The sequence below is a fragment of the Aythya fuligula genome, chromosome 7 (assembly GCF_009819795.1).
Source record: "Aythya fuligula isolate bAytFul2 chromosome 7, bAytFul2.pri, whole genome shotgun sequence".
Classification (NCBI taxonomy): Eukaryota; Metazoa; Chordata; class Aves; order Anseriformes; family Anatidae; genus Aythya; species Aythya fuligula.
This window is the reverse complement of record NC_045565.1, coordinates 1,852,961-1,874,180: the sequence shown is the minus strand read 5'-3', so window position 1 is coordinate 1,874,180 and position 21,220 is coordinate 1,852,961. Positions and strand designations below refer to the sequence as shown.

Below are 21,220 nucleotides of genomic sequence, written 5' to 3'. Positions count from 1 at the left end.
AATGTTATGCTGCCTGTCTGTATGGTGTATGATTGCAGTACAAATTGTAATAGTCTTCTCTACCTTTTCACATGTAAATAAAGATTGGAGAGAGACATACTTGTAACTGAAGGAAGTGGCAAAAGCAGACAGAAAGAAGGTTTGAAAGTATAAAGATGTGGAAGATTAATTTCTCTGTGGAATCCAAATTTCTGTTATGGGATTTCTAGTAATTTAACAGCTGGGATGTCAGCACTGTTATGTGGAAGGGGGACAGATTGAGTTTTAATGGAATTATATTAACAAGCTTATATTTAAGACAAACATTTTACATCTTAATTTTAAATTTCAATGTTGTGTTTCTTTTTTTAAAGCACCTGACGTTTCAAAGGGAGTTTGATTCTGATTCTCTCAGACACTACAGCTGGGCTGCAGACACCTTGGACAATGTTAACCTTGTTTCAAGTCCCATCCATTCTGGGTAGGTCGCTTAACAGATTTCCTTTATCTTTAAATGTGGAAATGTATTGTTAGCTGAAGAATACAGCCTGCTGTAATGGCTGATAACATGCCTATTCCTGCTCTGGTTGAAGCCAGTGGCAAAATTTGTACTGACTTCAATGAGGGTGCTTAATAACGGGAGTCAGGCTAAATTCTTGCATATCAAACCAAAAGCTTGCTTCTGCACTTAATTTTCTGAATGCCAAAAACATTGTAATCCTACAGGCTTCTCTTTAGTAGTCTTGTTTTGCTTTTTCTGTTGCTTATGCTTTGCTTTTAAGTGTCACAAGGTCATTTTGTTTGAATTGTATTAAATTATTTGAAATACGAAATCAGAGATAGAATGTTATGCTTTCTATTCTTCAATACATGAAAAAATAGGGGGCTCTAACGTCTTATTTTATTTATACCTCCAGACTCCTGTTTATTCTCCAAAATATGTAGTTCGAGTTCAGTTATTTACTCACGAGTCATCACTGCACTTACCGTGCTTCTTGAAAGTACCACATACACTTGATTTAAATGTAGTAAGAGTAATTTTGGATTGTGTGTTTTAAAATTTACAAACAAATAAGCAGGTGGAAGGAATCGTTACATCTGAGATTATCTAGTATAAATATTTGTTATAAAATTTTCAAGATCAGAACATAAATTACACGTCCTTTTTAATTTTGACTAATTCCATTCTTATAATGAAAATATGTTCAGCACATACCAAAAGATTTTAGTTTAAAGCAAGGCCACAAGTTCCACAGCAAATCCCACAGCTCCAAAGCTACAGTGCCACAGTTAAGTGTAAGCACCTGATAGAGCTGAATAGAAATAAAAAATGATGGATTCGTAGGTCCTGATCTAATAAAACACTGCACATGGTCAGTGCTAGGGTTGAACTATCAGGAGCTGTGGAATGAAAAGCTGCAATCTGTTGGTTAGCACAGAAGGGTATGTTAGCAAAGGACCTCAGAGAGCTGGTAGGCCATCCACTTGCATTATAACAGCATAAAATATAAGCAAGCCATTCCTGAAATACATTCAATTTCTTCATGGTCACTTAAAATAAAAGAGGGTCTGTAGTCCCTCAGCTTCAGTGGCTTGCTATCCTTTGCTGCAATATTTCTTTTCCTGATGTTCAACTTAAAATCTCTTTGCTGTGACTTAAGCCTATTTCTTGTCCTGTCCATGATAGTCATGGAGAATAATATCCCACTTGTCTCTTTGCAATGTCTTGTATTTTGCAAGATATGTAGTTCTCTCTTAAGAGAGAAGTATAATTTTTCATGTTTTCCTAGGTGATTCTTTGCACATATCACCAGATTCTTCCTTGCTGTCTCCTGGTTCTCCCCTTTTTGATGTTAGATTATTTCTAAGCCAGTTTTGGCACCAGTACTGGCTAAGTAGGGCGGGACCACTACCTCCTTGATCTAACACATGGCACAATTAATCTAAATACTGCAGTGAGGATTATCATTTTGGTAGCTATAGCTCCTGTTAACTGGTGTTTGTGATTTGCTAGAGTTTCTTAGTTCCTTTCTGAAATTCTGCAGTCTTAGTATTTTTTCTACGTTTTGAGCTTGTGTTTGGTTTCTTCCTTATGTTTCATTTGCCTTTATTGCCTTTCAACTTGTTGATTTCAGCACCCTTTTCCATTTTAGCAAGATAGCTTTTAATTTGGATCCTCTTTTCCAAAGTGTTATCAGCCCTTTCTGTCCAGTGCTCAAACCGTGAATGAAGATGTTATCTCAGTACTTGGCCCAGGACAACACAGTGAAATCCCTGGTGGAAGTTTTCTTTCAGTTTGACAGTAAAGCACAGATGGTAACTCTTTCGAAGTAGTTTCTCAGGTGATTGTACACTTACCTTATCTGTGCTGTTTCATTTGCTTACTGAAATAAAGAAACAGACCTACTATACATCCACTGAGTAAGTTACCCTGTCAAATCAGTTAATTTGTCAAGTTACGTATATTTTGGCTCTTTCTTCTTTTGAAAGACATGGGATATTTGGAATCAACTACTTCAGATCTGCTCACTTTATACATCAGTCCTCACTCGTGCAGCCATGGCCTTAGCTGCTGCCCAGAGGGGAAGGGCTGCAGACCCACAGCAGTGGGGCAAACTGGGGGGCTGTAGGGAAGGTGGTGAGGGAGAGAATCTGATCACCAGAATATTCTGCCACCAGTTACAGCTTTTCTGCCGTACCACATTTTTCTTTTGATGGATAAAGTCCATCAGAAATGATGTTGTGATGACTCAGTTCCTTTCTCAGAAAAAAGTCATTGTTTATTTTCTTTCTATTGTGGCTCCCTATTATAATATGATACTGCTTGATTTTCCTCATTATCTTCATCTAGGAGCAATCAACAGATGTTGCCTTCTCATCTGCCAGTAGCTCAGCATATCTGATGTGCATTGGATCATGACTTTCCTCTTCTCTGAAAAGCAGCTCCTTTTCTGCTTGGTGGTGGTGCTTCATCCCCTTGCCTTGTCCCTGTCTGTTCGGTGGCTGTAGGCGATGGCGTGGCAGCTAGGGTCACCAGCCATCAACAATCCTCGTGGGCTGCTCTTTGCGTTCCTCATACCCCCAAGTCCCCCAGTGTGCCATGCCAGGGGCAGTCCCTCCACAGTGTGTTCCCTCGCATTGCTCCTTTCCCCTTGTATTCACCATCAGAAGAGAGCATCAACATTTCTTCCCATCTCTAATCTGAGGCAGAAGGGGAATTCTGGGGAGCCAGGGTGTGGATCTCCAGGAATGTATCAGTGAAAGAGGAAGAAAGAAGGAAAACTTGGCAGTAATTTTGATTCTTCTGGTTTTTCCTTTTTTTTAAGCCAAGATGGTGCTTCATGTTTTTATTTTTGAGTTCAAATAAGTTGTTTTGCCAGGATATGCTTTGAACAGGGTCCATCATAAGTAGTGCACTGAAATGTGTCAGCAGTCTTGTGGCCTCTGGAAAGGTCGAGCTCCATCACCAAGGTCGCCTTCAGCTTTCAGATGTGAGCGTCCTTGTACACCTTGAAATGTGGCTGTGCTCTCTCCATGTTGCCTTTTTTAACTCCTTGGTTTCCTGAGCTCAAAGAAAGAAACTAATGTGTCATATTCTCTCCCATACTGAGAAACTCAGAAGTGCTTGATCCACTCTTGCAAGGTGTCATACTTGAAGTTAATTGTAGTTTACGCCAACCTCCTGTACACACAGAACTTTTTTGAAAGCAGTGGCATGAATGGCAAGATTTTATGATTCCATCATTGATACACCCTTCAGGCATCCTGCCATACATATATTATACATTATACTCTGGGAAATAAAACTGTAAGAAAGCACGAGAACTGATTTTCCATGGCGCAGTGAACCATGTTTGGGGAATTAAAGAAGTTCTGTTGCAATAAATTCTCTGCCGACCTGAGTAAATCACAAGCGCTCTTCTCTGTTCCATGTACTTCTGCACTTCCCAGAGAAATTACTTTTCTCAGAAAGTACTGAGAAATTACTTGTGCTGACTAGTGAAAATGAATGCTTCATATATTTTTTTTCCATGGGTAGCATATTTTATGACATATTTTACAATATGCAAAGCAAAAGCCAAATCATTTCTAAAGTTGGCCTTCAAATGTGTTGCTTTTGTTATTTTTCTGATTGTTACTTTTCCTTTGCGCTTATTATTGATATTTTCTGTTGCTTGCCTCTAATTATCTTACATTAATTTTTCCCATTTGCTTTCTAAATTATTTTGCAGCTATTCCTCTCCACTTCCCCAGTATGATTCAAGGTGATAACTCTGTCCTTTCTGTGAATCCTCATTTTGTGTTTTTTTAAACTTGTTTCCCACAGTCAGAGTGTACGTAGATGTCCGTAGTGCATCCGCCCACATCCTCATCCCTTCCATGTATGCCAGTAGAAATTGCTCACCAGCATTTAGCATTGTGTTTTAGAGATCATATTGTAGTTTCCATTATTAGTGCAGCATTAATTTAGGCTACTAATCTTTGTGATAGAAAGTGCATGAAATACTGTTTGGAAATACTGCTCTTGTTTCAGACAATAAAATACTAACTTGAAAACTAAACAAAGAAAGAAACAACATGCTGTTGACAATGATTACCTTTATGTGGGATCAACGTGTATAAAGGCTGATCTGCTAAGGGTTTTGTCTTCTCTGGAGGCTGCAGTGTGGTATAGACAGACACCCAGGCTGGCTGTGAACGGGCTAGTTGCTGTGGTGGGGAGTGGGCTGGTGTGCAGCACTGAGCTCCCCATGCTGTGAGTAGTGCGCGTTAGCAGTGCTGAGCCCCAGGCTGCCAAGGCTGGACCAGTGTAAGTCGTCAAATCCAGCATAGCTGTCTCTGCACAACCTTGCAATCTGCAACATAAATGTGCCTGAGAACTCTGGGCCCAAATTTCATACGTACATACTTCTGCTTTTTGGTTAATTTAAGTCAGTTGATTTAGGTGCTTAGATTTTTGAAAATCTACTCTTACATACTCTCATCACTTACATAGTATGGATGCAGAGGCATCTTATCTGAGTGGGAGCTCTGGCATTTTTGCATGAGATGAAAACCTTTTTGATTAATTATGAGCTGGCGTAACATGCCAGTAATCACGTACACGATAGGCAGCTCTCCAAAACACTGCCTTGTACCGAGCCATCAGGCCAGGCCCAGCTTTGCCAGACTCCCCGGGAGGCCTCTCTCTGCGGCTCTGCGGTGCGCCGTGCAGATGTGCCTCCCTGAGCTGCTGCCACATCAGCCCTGAAGGGATGGATGCTCCAGCCAGCCAGGCCCCTGCTGCCCCGGGCACTTCCATCTAGGCAGGGTTGGCCCTGTCCTCTCTGCAGACCAAAACCATGTACAGTTAGTTGTAAGAGGACTCCAAGGCACAACTGAAACAGCTTGCTCTCAAGTATTTTCCCAGTGGTGGAAAATGTAAGTCCCCATTTAGTATTTTACCTAGCTTCATAGTAAATTTTAACGGGTTATCTTGAACTCCCTTCACAGCTAGTCACAAGCTGGCTCCTTGCCAGCTCTGAAGACAACCTTGGCCCACCTTTTGACATGCTCAGAGGCAGCTGCCTTAGCCCCTCAGCATTCACCACCCACTGTACAGAGCAGTTGGAGGGAGGAAAAAAAAAGCAACATACACAAGCTGACAGGCTCATAGCACTCAGTGAGCAAAGAGAACCAAAGGTCCCGGCTCTACAGCTGTTGTCTCTGCTTGTTGCAGCCCCTTTGTACCAAATGGACAAGGTTCCAGTCAACAAAGTGTGCAGGACGTCTAAGATCTTGTATCTATAAATATTAACATTACTATAACTTACTTATGCTGTAATTTAAATATCAGGAATACTGCCTTCGATACAGATCTCAGAGTTGCAGAAAGTGGTTAACCATTCAACAAAGATCCCCTTTCACTGAAACGTAATTCCTCTTACCTGGAATTGGGGTACCCTAGTGGCAACATTTTGGATTTGTTCAGTGGTGTGCATGGTGTTATCTAAGAGAGAAATACAGATACAATTTATTTGTATGAAAACTCCTGTAAAATATGGTGAATGTTGTTCCATGCTTCAGTCTCGTGAAGTATCTAGGGCACAAAAAATGATAAATTGGAGTTAGGGTCATCTCAGAGGCCTGTTTTACCTTCCCATCTCTACTAACATATTTTAATTTGGCTTGAAGAACAGCATAGCATTTTTCCTCCTGTAATACAGTTGGACAACTTTTTATTTGCTTTACAGCTCACATCCCCTATCTGCCTGTTTCCTACAGAGCACTAAATTCAAAGTTTTGATTATGCTCCTGCTTTTGTGCAGATTTTTCCCACCCACGTCGGCTGGACTTTGAATGCAATTTATCTGCAGGGCTGGCCAGTGCATGTCAGCTGGTACTTTTGGTATCCTGCTGGTCTCAAAAGCAAATGAAACTGTCTTACATAAATTCACATTCATATTTAAGAGCACTTGGGGTCTTTTTTTAAAGGATCTTCACGACCCCCCCTGGATTATTGGCTCTTACCCTAAGTTCAATTTACAGTAGGGAGCCAGGAAATTGAACGGATTCACCTCTTAATCATCTGAAGATTTAGCCTGTAAGTTCTGGAAGTTTTTGCAACAGCTTTGAAAATAATGAAACTCTTCAACAGATGTGCCAGCTGTGTCAGTGCATACCAAACAGAAGGAGCAAACAAAAAAATATTGGCGCCGAGGCTGAATTCATAACTTCATGTCTCCATTGATGCTGGCCCATTACCACATCTATCTGAAACTATAATCTCTCTTCAGCCTATGGTAGAGAGAGAAGGGAAGGTATTTTGAACCCCGAAGGAGCCCGTCAGTAACTGCTTAGCCCTGCAGTAACCTGCATGTTTTGATCCACTTAGATGGGAAGGAGCTTTTGCAGCAGAGTTCTGAAAGAACGTGAGGTGTGTTGCTGGTCCTGGGAGGAGGCTCCATTTCCCTGTCACTGTTCTTTTCTTAAGGACAGTAATTTTTCACATACACAGTTTCTCATTATTTCAGAGTTGAAATAAACCATGGTTATTAACAGTTACTCTTGTTAATATTATTATTTACTCATTAAAAATAAAAATAAAAAATAATTTCCCACTTCCCACTTAAAAATATAATTATTTACTGTTTTGTTATTTGAAAAAATATGCATTGGAAAATGTGATTTTTCTCTAATGTAGCTTTTTGCTAAAGAATGTCATTTTCATAGTGGAGTAATGACATGACTTCCTCTAGAGTGCCAGCAGCCTAAAGAAAGTTACATACTTAAAGTACATACATACATACATACTTTTACTGATACTAAAGAAAGTTACTGATATTCTTACTCATTCCCCATCGGTAAAAACGACTAATAGCTTGGACTGTTACCCACAGTGCCCACATTTGCTCTGCCGGCCACCAGGAGTGCTTGCAGATGAGAGTGTGGGGAGATTATGAAGACTGAGATCCCCAAAACAATAAGCACTTTTGATTCTCCTTTTTCTACACTGTCTGGTTCCTTTCTGCATGTGAGGCTAGTTACTCATTTATGGGCAGTAGAGCTAACGGTAACAGAGGGCTGATTTTAAATTCCAGTATGTCACTACTAATATAACACTTGTGTGCTCTTTAATCCAAATTACTCAGTAGCACCTGTTTGTTTTGCCATATGTTGCTAGACCTTGAGAAATTCCTGCTCTTGTTAACCAGTAGTTAACGTGTAAGTATAAGTGTTAAAACAATCTTCAAGTTCTTTTTAGTTTAGCTGGGATTGGGAGGGCTTTTACGATAATATTTTGAAGATTGTGGTAGCTGACTTTTCGCTTTTTTTTTTTTTTTTTTTTTTTGCTTATTTTTTGACTGTTTTCATTGACATGTTTCCTTTTCCCTACAGTTTCCTGGTTAGTTTTATGGTTGATGCCCGGGGGGGCTCGATGAGGGGCAGTCGCCATCATGGAATGCGGATTATCATCCCACCACGCAAGTGCACCGCACCGACCCGTATCACCTGCCGCTTGGTGAAGAGGCATAAACTGGCCAGCCCACCACCAATGGTTGAAGGAGAAGGATTAGCAAGTAGACTTGTAGAAATGGGGCCGGCAGGGGCACAATTTCTAGGGTGAGTTGTTTTATGAATTCCACTGTTTCCACTCATGTTGCATCTTCTGTTTCCTTTATCCTGTGGATCTAAGAAGTTAAACATTGACTCTACCTCATATGACCGTGTAAGATAGGCTACTGGTTTGGAAATAGTGAAAAATGCCAAATTGCCATTCCTACCTTGAAATTGCCCTTGTATTTTAAGGGGATCTTTGCCTCTGTGATGGTTGTAGGGTGAAGCCAAAGGTAAGGAAAGCCATGAAAAGGCCAGATCCTGTCCCCTGCTACTCATGCAACCTCTCTTTGAAGTCAGGAGGAGTTGAGCCTGTAACCCAAAACAGGCTATGACCCTCCTGCTCATAGAGTACCAGAGTAATGTCACTGTCGGAGAAATGTGGCCTAAAGTCACCCACATTGAACTCTGTTCCCTATGCCACGGTACGTGCAGGAGCCATGCACGAGTTGCTGGGAGCTGCCTGGGTCCCTCCCCGTGAGCAAGGCCACTGCGAGTGAGGGCGGAGTGCTTACTGCAGAGTGTCAAGTAGTGCAAATGCTAGGAAATGACTTTTTTAAAGCTTAAAGTAGGGGAAACAATCCACTATGATGTGGCTTTTTTTCCTAATTATAAATTTTGTTCATTACCATGAGTGGCACCCTGGTGTAAACTGCCGGTTCTGTCGGGAATGACAGCTTGTTCCTAATTTCCCCTTCTCATTTCTCTTCCTGCTGCATGGATGTTATTCAGTAAACTGCATCTTCCTAAAACTCCTCCCCCTCTAAATGAGGGCGAGAGCATGGTTAGCCGAATCCTGCAGCTTGGTCCACAAGGAACAAAATTTATTGGGTAGGATATGTATGGAAAAGATACAGAATGTCTACAGTTTTTCTTTTGTTTCTAATTTTTTGTTATTCCCATTTATTTTTTTATTTATTTAGTTTTCTGAAGCTTTCAGTTGATTTATGTCACTGAAAGAAAATCATAGTGGCTTGATTTAATATAGCTCTGCTACTACCTTGTGCTTACAGGCATGTAAAATTCACTGCCAGCATTCTGCTTTCATAACTTCTGTGCTTCTGTAATTTTTTAAATTTGAAGTGTTTCAACTGCATCAAATACATTTTAATACACGGTGACAGTCCTTTAAGTTCAGCCCTGTGGTAGAGAAGGTATTTACAGGCCTTGAGTGAGTCTGTTTTGGGAAGAGCATTGTAAAATGTGGTCATATAAAGTCTATTATTTATGAAAGATTATTTAAGAAAGTCTCATTGAGCAAATAACTTACTCTAACAATGGCGAAACATTAATCTTTTCAAACTGCGAGAGGCATCTTGTTAAAATAGACTTACAAAGCCAAGTATGCTACCCAAAGGAGCTGCAGTATATGGTCTAAAATGTAAGAATGTTTCTGTACATTTTTGACTGTTGTTTTCAAGCCATATTGTGAAATTTATTGCATTAGGTTTTCAAAATATTGGTGAGTGTTTGGTGTTCAATACCTGTTTAATACCTTCTCACTGAGTATTCTTGTTAAATGTCATGCACAAAATTGTGTGGTTTCTAAATATTTACAGAGACAGTATCTGAAATATTAGCCTGCAAAGATTGTACTACAGTGTTAGTTTTTAGTTTACACTCCTTTTGAACTAGAGAGTAAACATCTGAACAAGCAATGTATTCAAATTTTTGGTATTTACTTGCTGCACACGATGGGAGACAGCAGCCACGTTTCTCTTTCTTGTTAAAGAACTTGAGATTGGAGTAACAGCCTGGGTGTTCTTAAAAGTATCTAAAATGCGTATTAACTGGGAAAAGTACTATATAACTTTCCTCCCTTGGTATGTAACATGAAAACTGGACTCCAATTCATATTTTACTCCTGATGGCTGTTGTGATTTCCGTACTCAGGTAATCGATAGGTTACTGCAGCCAAGCACCTTGCTGGTGCACCGTACTGTGGAAGTGCTGCATGCTCCTCCCATCACGTGGTGTTACTTTTCACTGAGTTGTTACAAAGAGGTGAAATCCTTTACAACCTCTGTAGGAAAATAATGATACTGTCTATTTAAATGTCTTAAAGCTGCATAATCCATAATTGTTCACTTACTGCGTGGTTTCAGTCAGTTGTCGTAGCATACTTGAAAATGCATATCTTGCCTGTGAAGTGTTTGGCAAAAATGTCTGTTTTGTTAAGGAATGGCACATGAAGTGAATGGTGGTTTCTGTCGATTCTTCACAATAATTGTTCAGTAATGCACTTGCAGTCCTCTGTTTAAGGTACATTGTCTGTTGACTTAGGTGTATTATTAACCACCTTCCCATTCTCTTCCCTTTCCCAAAAATGTTTGACAGTAACTAATATAAATGTGGTCATGATGTTGCTAAACTCAGAAAAATCCATTCTGTAAAGATCTAAACATTCCCCAGTGATGTTTACAGATGTTGCAGCTGTGATTTTGGGCATGAGAACCAGAAAGTGAAACTAATGAGAAACAACCTATTGTATTTCACAGGAGCTGCATCAACAGAGAGAGCCAGGGAGAACTTTGAAAAGTTTGGGACTTGGTTTGAAGCCTAAAATCTACATGCACACACAATTCTTGCTGCAGTCAATAGCTGTTGCATAAATTCAATTTCTGAACTGACTTTGGCCACTGTAAATTACTTAAGCCAAATCCAAATTTTGACTATGGTAATGTCAGTTAAAGGTCAGCAGTGCTGCATGTGCTAGATTGCCCACATGCCAGGATATATGTGCAGGGAGAACTGTCTTTAGCAAAACTTGTAGCCATTTCTTCACGTAGGTAACTATTTCAAAAGATTTATATTAAAAATAAGCTACATACAAATGTTTCTGAGTTATATATATGATCTACAGTTTAAATGATAAAGGATTGTGCAGCTTTGGCAATTTTAAAAGCATTTTCACTGTAACAGTACTTACAATTTAAAATGACTGTAGTTTTCTTAAGGATTTAATAACTATAGGAAAATTAAGGGTGGTGAGGAAATATGTGACTTAAAAATAATATGATTCCTTTTTTGTCTAGCCCTGTCATAGTGGAAATCCCACATTTTGGATCAATGCGAGGAAAGGAAAGAGAATTAATCGTACTTCGAAGTGAAAATGGTGAAACGTGGAAGGAACACCAGTATGACAGCAAACATGAAGACTTAACTGAAATACTCAATGGCATGGATGAAGGTAAACGTTTTCTCAAAGTTTTAGCAAGCCTTGTCTTTGTGCAGGCTTGCTAATAGAAGCAGACTAAAGCAACCTAAAATAAAACAGCGCAGAGAATATCTGACTTTGGGGAATACAATGTGTGTTACGTATTAAACTAATGGAAGGATTGTAAAGAAAAACTATTCAGCAGTGGCCTGGAGACATCCTGAAAAGAGTGGTAAGCTTTGGTCTGAAGTCGTGCCAAGTTTAAGCAAAGTTGCACGGTTGCTTTACAGCACAGAGTTGAGAATAACATCCCAGCTGGAGGTAAGTGTGTTTCTGCTGCTCAGGCAGGGCCACGTGAAGGTCATTCCAAACCAAGGGGAAAGAGTAAATACCAGTTCTATTTGACTTTCCCACAGATGTAGACCTCAGCCTATAGATCATTCTTAGACAGAGTATTGTTTCCAAGGGGTTGCCTCCTCCAAACACATAACCTGCTTCTTGATGCCCATCTGGGAAGTCTGGCTCCCCTGTTTTGTGTGGATGTTGCCGTTTATGTGAGAGTCCCTTAAGAGGAGAGGACTCAGCTGTACTCAATTCATCAGAAGATGCTGTGACAGATGGTCCCTGTGGACGTGTTGTGAGCAAAGCCAGGCTGGGGCCACAGAGAACCCATGGCACCACTGCTTCCTTTTCCTAGCAAGTGTTTTTCAATGCTTGTGCTGATAAACCGTTGCTCTAGCTCTTTGCATCTGAGTGTGAATGAAATAGCCTGTGTGTAGGACTTCTGCATTCTGTAAGGGTTTACCCACAGGATTTTCTCTGGATAACCTTTTACAGAAAGTCGCGGTGCGGTGAGCTTTCCACAAGCTGCAGGAAAGTTTTTTCATTATCAGCCAAAGTGTTTGAAGCAAATGATCAGGCTGTGGATGGCAGCTACGAGGGGTATCTGTGAGCAGGCTCTGTCTTTGATCTTCCTTGTTTGAAGAGGGCAGCCTCAGTAGAAGACAAACTTTGAGGATATAGAAAGGAAAATAGTGCTGTTGTGAGGGGTTCCCTGGGCAATGGGATTAGCATTTTTACTGATCTGGTCATCTGGGAATGGGATTTGCAGGATGGGCGGGTGTAGTATTGTCACTTTGAAGTACTTGAGCTGCACCTGAGCCTGTAAAAATACAGACCAATTGCAAAGTTCTGTTTGTTACACGATGGTAGCTATTTATTTGGAAATAAATGTAATAGAACCAATCAAGCACTAGGACAGAAACACTGAATATGTAGGGTCAGTGGGTTTGGAAAAATATAATAAACCTTGTCACGGAAAGGTACCTAAAAGCACTGGAGCAGGCAAAAGAGCAAGTGTGGTCCAGGATGGTATTGCTGGGATAAGAATTGCACTGGGATCAAAGGTGTAGTTTTAGCCTTTCTGAAAGAAAAAATCTCACTACCACCCCGTGCTTCTCTGTGCACTACCATATGAAACAGAAAATAATGATTTGGCACTTGGGTGAAATATCTGTGCCTTGTCCATGACGAGGTAGTCAGAACTGAAAAGCAACTTGCTTATTATTTGCTTTTTGTGCTTTTCAAACTGAGCTTAGTTCAATTTGGGGATAGGAAATCTAGGCACAAAACCCTGTTCTGGAGTGCTGCAGCTTGCATTGATAACAGAGGAGCTCCCCTGGGATGCTGTATGGATAAATTCACATCTTGCAGAGAAAGAGGGCTCAATAAATAAGAACAATTTGAGCAGTGGGCATGCAGCCCTCTATACTTAGAGCCTAAAATAATAATCTTCACAGTTTGGAGCCAGGGTACAATTGTTGAGGATTTCAGGTGGCTCTTCCCTTCTGGGGAGCTGCTGTTTGAGGTTAGTGGGCAGAAGTGCAGCTAGTGAATCACAGGAAGCGTGATGGACACTGGGCTATTCCCTTAGAGTGAAAATATTTAGCACCTTAAACGCCAAGCCACAAAAATGTCATTTATGAACCCAGGCGATCATTTATGTGAGAGAAAGGAGAAAAAATATTACAGTCACACCCAGAGCATTGTGTTGATCATTTGTTCAGTTCATTTTATTTTAATTCTTCTCTACTTAGGAAAACAAAACCTTCATTAAAATAGTACAAGGACCTTGACAAAATTCTGTTCCATTCAGACGACACCTTTTCTGTTTCAAAAAGTCTTCCAATGTTTCTTTGCAACAAAATTCATCTGCGCGATCATCCCTAAATGCTGGGTGATTCCCTGGCTGTTTCCATGCTGCAGGAATGACTGTTTTCCTATTAAAAGCAGTTGGTCCGTTCTGTGTTAGACCTGCTGTGTTTCACTAGTTCTTCCTATCTGTGTAGAAGGACAGTCAGACTTTTATTCTTGAATCTTTAATATGCTGACTGTTTTAAAGGTGCAGTCTGCTTTTCTGTTCCGTTTTTTCTGTTTTGCTGTGCTGCTCAGCCTGTGGGGATGACAACGAGGAAGGACATCTTTGCTCCTTTGCCGACATGGGGACTGCTGAAAACCTGCCCGTTCTTTACTGGAAGCAGCACCATCTGCTGGAAAAATGTGTCTCAAACTCAAAATAATCCAGAGCAGAAGGCAGTACTTCAGGGTATTAAATGCAGCATTAAATAATAGCAGAACTTTGCTTTTATTACCATGGAAGAATAGTTAACCATGATGCTAAGAGTCAGTTCCTTTGTTGTCATCAGGTTTCTGCTTGAAGTAATCTTATTTGAAAGATGGTGCTGGGCAAATACAGGGCTGATGGAATACAGGGAATTTGTGTTGCTTTTAGGAATAGGAAGAGTTTGATTCCAAATACAAGAGTACTAGTTCACAGCTTTTGATCATATTATATTTATTTAAAATTAATTCAAGTGAAATATATGTGTGCGTGCCTTTATATATATATAAAAAAAGGAAAAAGCTCTCTGCCTTACAAATAGCTTACGTTTTCAGTAGGGCTCCTTTTATGTATAACTTGCATTTGCTTTATACGTTCTTGCAGCTTTTACAGGTAGTTTTCTGTACCTGTAGATAAACCATGGGCACAAATGCACACACCTGGGCAGCGAATGTTTTGACAGTCATTTGCAAATTATGGAATGAGACATGAATTGCAATTATTTGTGGCTACAATATGCTGGCAGCCGCACAGTGTGGTTGCAGATGGGAAGCAGGAGTTCTTATACAAATGCTTCTTTGAATCTACAGATCAAACCAGAATGACCTTGTTAATGCTTGAAGTTTAAAATACCACCATATATCACTCTGCAGTGATTTTGCCACACTTCCAAGAAAAGTTTTGAAACTACCACTGTTAAACCTCATGTTGTTGTGAACGGCAAGATAAGAGACTGTCCTAAAACAGACAAAGCAGCACATAAGGGACATTGCCTCATCTGAAGATGAGGCATCCTTGCTAGCTGTGGCACTGGAAGCACCTAGTTATGTATGTAAACCCTGATGCTGGGAGGGGGCGTTACCAGCATTGTTCAGGCAAGCCTCTATGCCCTCACTTTATCCTTGGCCCTTCCCCTTTCTGCATCCCTCCATCTCCTGTAATTTTTTGCATATGAGCACCGCCTCCTGTGTGACCTGCCTGTATTGCAACAATTTCTTAATGGGCATGTCTGTTTACTGGGGAAACTGGTATCCTATGCTTGTCCCATCTTTCAGTCTCTGCACAGAGACAAGGTCAGCTCTGCTGTAGCTAGTCAGAAGTGTAGGAAGTTTGCAAAACTCAGAGAGCTGTTCAGTCTGCTAAATACAGGTGAGCTAGCAAAACTCCTTCTAAGGCCCTGGCAAGGGAAATAAGATCCCAGATCACACAGAGACACCCTGGAGCTCCTGGAACAGCCAGGTGTTCTGTGTCTTCTCTAATACCATTTCCAGGTAAAAGTCACTTGCTCTGTATTACTTTATTGGAAAGTAAAAATGAAAGGTATCAGATATGAGATAAAGTTGATCCACAGCTGGTGCTCACCTGACAAAACTGGTGTGCTTGCATTTCTTGACCTGAGCTAGCCTACGTGAGGTCCACCTCTGACCTCGGAGAATATGGCTGGGTTTCTTCTCTCCTGTCCAGGAACCATAACATAACACTCATATGGGATGGGCTAGAGGGAGGGTAAGGAGTGATCTTCCTTTCCTCCCTTCTTTCCTTTTCTCCATCTCATCTCTGGCTACTCACTCCCTCCAGCCACCTTAGGATAAGCGTACCGTTGACTTTGGAGGCTGGGGAAGACCTGTGCAAGGAGTATGTGTAATCGCTTTCTCTTGACATACTAAAACTCAGCAGCAGTAGGTGTTCTTTGGACTATTAGCACAATCGTGGAAAGTGACACTGGGAGACTTCCCAATTCGGCCATGAACCTCTGCTTTGCTTCTCTGCTTTGCCATTCCTACCTGTAAGTTAAGGTGTAAAGCATACTTCTCTGTCATTTTAAAACAAACAAAAGCTTTGAGGTTTTTGATTGTAATGCATTACATAGGAATGAAGCGTCAGCAGTTGAGGAAAATAGTGATGCTTGCTCTTGTTGTGAAATGCATCAGGTGTGTTCAGGAAACGTGACCTCTCCCAAGACAAGTTTTCCCTGTTTTATTCCTTCTGTTATGCTAACACTGCATTCCTTATGCATCCAGAGAGGTGGTTTAAGATTGCTCATCTTCTGTGTTTTTTGTGGGTCTTTTGTTTGTTTGTTTTTGTTAGAGGGCAACTTCACATAGAAGATTGCATACATATTACTCAACATAATGTCCATATGTGTAGTCCAGCTCCTCTCCATGCCTGGCTGTTCTGCCACTCTCATCTGTGCACCTTCTTGCTCTAAGGGAGAGTGCCTGCCACACTCAAAGGTTTTTGAGAAGTTCTTACATAAAACACTTGATTTTCTACTTCAGGAGAATTTTAATTATCCTTCAGCTTTGTGAGCATTTTACAGTGGGTTTGTCTCTAGTGACAAACACTAGAGTACACAGGATTTACCAGTCAAGATAATACCTGCCTGGGAATTTAAAGATCCATTTTGTCTCCAGCACAAGCCATTGCTTCCAGACGCTGCAGGCAGAATACCTAATTCATTAGAGGGCTTCAGATATCATCTCTGAGTCAAAGTAAATGGAAGCTGACGTTATGATAAGAAATTATCCTTTTCTGGTAGCTTCTTATGATCCACAGCTACACTGTGCAATTAATCCAAATTAGCTGCAGAGGGTTTTAAATGGAAAACTGACATTTTACCAAACATAAATTCTAATTCTTTTGGAGCTGTAATTGAGCTTACATGCTCCGTGGAGGAAAATGGCTCAGCCACACACAGACGTGTACAAGTGTCTGTTGTCATGGTACCATTTTTGGTCCTCTTGCTGCATCTGGTAGAAGTATCTTTTTGAGAATAAACTTTCTTCTTTAGAAATGTGGTGCTTTTTAAAGGAGGAAAATAAGAGTGGGGGCTTGTGGACTGCTGGAGTAAAAGCAATTACAATGACTAAAAAGGCAAAATGCAAGAAAATTACAGGAGAATGCCTGGTAGTCACATAATTATCTCCATTTGTGAACAGTGTTTATATCCCAGGGGTTTCATTAGTGCATATATATGTAAGTATACATACAGTTGCATGGTTAGTTGTACTTGTAACATATCACTTCTCCTCAGTGCGTACATGTACGCAGAGTTTGCTTAATACAGGTGGGTTCTCCATATCCCTTTCTGAGTCCTGCTGACCCCACATGCTGGGAATGTGGCAGAGCATGCAAATTCTTGGTGACCTGTTTCTGTTCCAGGTGTTTCTGAGAACTCATTAAGTATCTCTGGGAACTGAGGAGCACAATGCAGTTATTTTGGGGCATATACCTGTATGACTGGAAGCCTAATTTGGGAAGGGATCCTCACTGTGGTTTCACAGGTAGTGCTGGCAGACAGTTCTGTCACATCCACAGTCTACCACAGCCCTCAGTGTCTGGTCAGGAATATATGGATGCCACTTTGGGAGATGACTTCCTCAAGTGCTTTAGCTGGGCAAGCTCTGGTTTGGACACCTGGTGTAAAGTTAGTCCATGAACTGATAATGATTTTCTCTGCATGCCAGAGCTGTTTGAGGGAGGGGACTGGAGATACACATCTTGTGAAGGTGTGCTCAGAAAGATCAGTGCACTTAGTGCTTCCAGATTTACATGTGAGAGACGAAAGAAGCTCGACTACCTCTTCCACATCTCGGTGGGTTCCAGTGACAGACCTGCCATCCCGTGGCAGCTGCTGCTGCACAACGTCACGTGCCAGTGCCTCAGTGCCCTGGCAGATCTGTGTCTGATGCTGCTGGCACTCAGAGTCATGATTTCAGCAAAAGTTCACTGAGCAAACCAAAACTTGATGATTAATAGTGTTGGTTTTTTTTTGTCTTGTTTTGTTTCTTCTTTTTTTTTCCTGTAGTAAATTAAAAAAAAAAATCTTTAGAAGTATTTTAAGGCAGACTAAAAACCTTACACTTACCAGATATGTCTGGTCTGAACCTGGACAGGTAATGTCAGGAATTTTTAACTGTCTTCTCCCACCAGAGCTGGACAGTGTTGAGGAGCTGGAGAAGAAGCGTATCTGCAGGATCGTCACAAAGGATTTCCCTCAGTACTTCGCAGTGGTCTCACGAATCAAGCAGGAGAGTAACCAAATCGGCCCGGAGGGAGGGGTGCTGAGCAGCACAACGGTGCCACGTGTCCAGGCGGCCTTCCCCGAGGGTGCTCTAACCAAAAGAATCCGCGTGGGGCTCCAGGTAAGGACATAACCTGTGTGGTTGGTCTTAACACGCAAAGCTTACAGCTAAGGAGCCCGCTTCTCCCTAGTCCCTAGCAGCGAGTTGCGGCTCACACCTGAGCTCTGAACTGGTGGGTGGCTGCCCAGGCGCATGCTCTGCATCTCAGCGCTCCCCTGGTGAAGGCGAAGCAGAGTCCTCCACCCTGTGGCAAAAACCCAGCTCACCTTGAGTATCACTTAGCCTCTGAAAAACAGAGAGAAAAGGCAGAGGTTTGGAGCCACAGCAAGCTGCACTGGGAAGTCTTCTGTGAGCTGCACAGACACTGTGCAGTCCAGCCTCCTGGCCAAGTAGCAGCTTGTGCCTGGTGTCAATGGACAGAGCAGTGCATTTGGGAAGGAGCTTATGCAGCTGTTTGCCAGCTGTTTCTGGGTCAAAGATCTTGTACATACATCTGTTGAAGCTTAGGACACTGGTGTTCCTGGCGATATGTAGAATCTGGGAAAGGCAAATAGCTTAAACTCTCCATGAACAAACAGCACACAAAGTGGATAAATACTCTAAAGGATGTATCTTTTCATTGGGTTCTGCTAATTATCACTTAAAATTACTTAATAACTTGAGAGGTCTGATGGGTTCTTGTAATCAGGATGCTGGGTTGGATTCCAGTGCTTGGAATTCACTCTGGAACATTTTTCATCCACTAACAATATTTCACATAAAGACAATTGAACTTGAGAAACTGGAAGCTCTGCTATTATAGTTATACAGCTGCTTTTCCAGAGCTATCTAGTGTGAAGGAAATGCATCTCTATATGCAGTGTTGTCACTGCTGAGATTACAAAGTAGCTGCATACTCTATCAGTACAGTGTGTAGTTTGAATAATGCAGCAAGTCACAGTTCAGCCTGATTGAAACAAGGACTTCAAAATTATTAAAAAAAAAAAAAAAAAAAAAAAAAGCACATGCAAAACAAGAGTTTCCCATGAGATGCCTATCAGTTTTGAGTTCAAGTCTTGCATGACAAAAACTGTTAAACTTACATAATTTTTCTTTCCATACTGCTTATTCATTCCTCTTCCTTTACCCCTATAAAAAGTTAGGGAATCTCCAGAGGCACAAAACTGAGGTAGAAAGTCTGAAAATTGCTTATATCTCAGCTGCTGCTTACAGCAACTATTTGCACTCTGTATGAATTTGACCCAAGCAAATAGTAATCAATAATGGAATGACCTCGGAAGCACTGGGGACAGAGGTAAATCAGGAGTACAAAGTGTTCCTTAGGAGCATGGATTCATGCCTGGCAGACGTGAGAATTGCTCAGTGTCTGAGACAGCACGTCTAGTCCTCACTGCTCAATACTCTGCTAACAAAGTAGGGCTCATCTTCCATTTAGAAATTTTATTTGATGTCACCCATCACTGTAAATTAAAAAGAAGCAACCTCAGAAAACCTCTCAGCAAACACTACAGGCAACCTTCTGAGATTTACAGCTTTGCTCAACAAGTTAGCTATTAAGAAATCACAAGTGGGTTGTGGAGAAAAATACTAAGGCATGCACTAATAATCACACTAAGGAGCTATAGGAGAAAACTCCCTAGGAAAAAACAAAGTTCTATAGAAAATTTAAAGGAAAAGTGAATTACCTTTTCAAAAACAGTTGTACATATCTACAGCCAATTTGTAGCACGAGTTTAAAATATTTTCCCTGTGTTGACAGGCTCAACCAGTTCCAGAGGAGATTGTTAAAAAAGTCCTTGGAAATAAAGCAACTTTCAGTCCCATCGTCACTGTGGAGCCAAGAAGAAGAAAATTTCATAAGCCAATAACCATGACAATTCCTGTGCCACCTCCATCAGGAGAAGGTGTAACCAATGGGTACAAAGGAGACACGACGCCCAGCCTTCGACTTCTATGTAGCATTACAGGTTAGATAAAATCATTCTCTTTGCAAAGTTTTTGTTGACAGCAGAGCCTCCTTGCTCACTCAAGTAGCTGTACAGCTCGTTCTTTCCAGTTAGGGAAGGCTGATGTGCTTGGTCCAGTAGATTTCAGATCACTTCTCAGCAAAGTCAGCTGAGGTCACCTGGAAGGCTCCCACTGATTCCCTGGGCTTTTAGTCTCATCTCATGCTATTGTAAAAGAACTCCTGCCAACAGATATTAAATAGTATTTTATATTTAGCTAGTACAAAGAACTTCAGCCTTGGCTATTAAATGTAGTTGTCAATAAAAGTAGTTTGCAGATGTAGTTCTGGCCTACCTGCAGAAGTCATTCTGGCCTAGCTGATATCAAGAGACGTTTCCCTATAGACTGTAGGTTTGTATCTTGCTTACATCAGCATCGTTTCCTGGTATGTAACAGATGACATAATACGTATATAACATGTAGCTCAGCTCTTGGAAAACACTATCTACATTTTTTTTTGCTGTGTGAAGCAAAATAACTTAAGATGGAAATATTCCTATGTATCCTGTGCTTGATTTCTAAAAGAAAATCTTCGTGATTTATATTTACGCAGGAGGTACTTCACCTGCACAGTGGGAGGACATCACAGGCACCACTCCGCTGACGTTTTCAAATGACTGTGTCTCATTCACAACCAATGTTTCAGCCAGGTATGGTGGCAGAGCTTGTCAAATGCACCCAGGGAGTAGTTACTGTTGGTTAACAGTGTGCATTATTGTGAGGGCGCTTTTTTTGTTGTGGTGATGGTGGTTTTTTGTTGTTTTTTGTTGTTTGGCTCTCTGTAAGTCTTCTGCAAGACTGATGAAGCAGTAATGGACCAGATGCTTCTTTGTCACTGCGTATCAGCATACCACATATTTGAGGTTGCACATGAATCTTTGTCCCGGCCTTTTCTGCTAGGGGTGAGTCTCCTGGCAATCACACATGCTGTTTCTCTAAACAAAGGTGGCAGTGCCACACAGGGGTTTGTTTTCCTGGAAACGGCAACAGAATAGGGAAGTTGAAAAGGGACATTCAATAAAAGAATTTGGAGTTATTTACATTACATACATTGGAGAATTTGGAAAATATACATTAAAATGTAAAAGTTGCTGCTCTTTGGCTTTTTAGTTGAAGATTATGTAAAATTACTTTCACAAAAATCTAATTTACAAAAAAAAATCAAGGTTTTAAATTAATTTTATGGAATTTGTAGAGTTCTTTTTGGTTTCTTTTTAAAGGCTTGAGCAATGTTTGAACATAGTGAAAAGCTGATTTAACAGTTCTCTTTTTCGT

At 40.9% G+C, this 21,220-nt stretch overlaps 1 protein-coding gene across 19 annotated transcripts in view; it reads left to right on the top strand.

Moving 5' to 3' along the window:
* The window catches only part of ANK3 (ankyrin 3), a 199,415-nt gene that overhangs the window by 135,800 nt on the left and 42,395 nt on the right, over window positions 1-21,220 (top strand). For all 19 annotated transcript variants that reach the window (XM_032191372.1, XM_032191370.1, XM_032191371.1 and 16 more), the window contains 6 exons: window positions 354-460; window positions 7,858-8,082; window positions 11,112-11,266; window positions 17,787-17,998; window positions 19,698-19,905; window positions 20,499-20,595. In XM_032191372.1, the coding sequence (XP_032047263.1) occupies window positions 354-460; window positions 7,858-8,082; window positions 11,112-11,266; window positions 17,787-17,998; window positions 19,698-19,905; window positions 20,499-20,595 (1,004 nt within the window). The remainder of the gene's footprint in view (window positions 1-353; window positions 461-7,857; window positions 8,083-11,111; window positions 11,267-17,786; window positions 17,999-19,697; window positions 19,906-20,498; window positions 20,596-21,220) is intronic.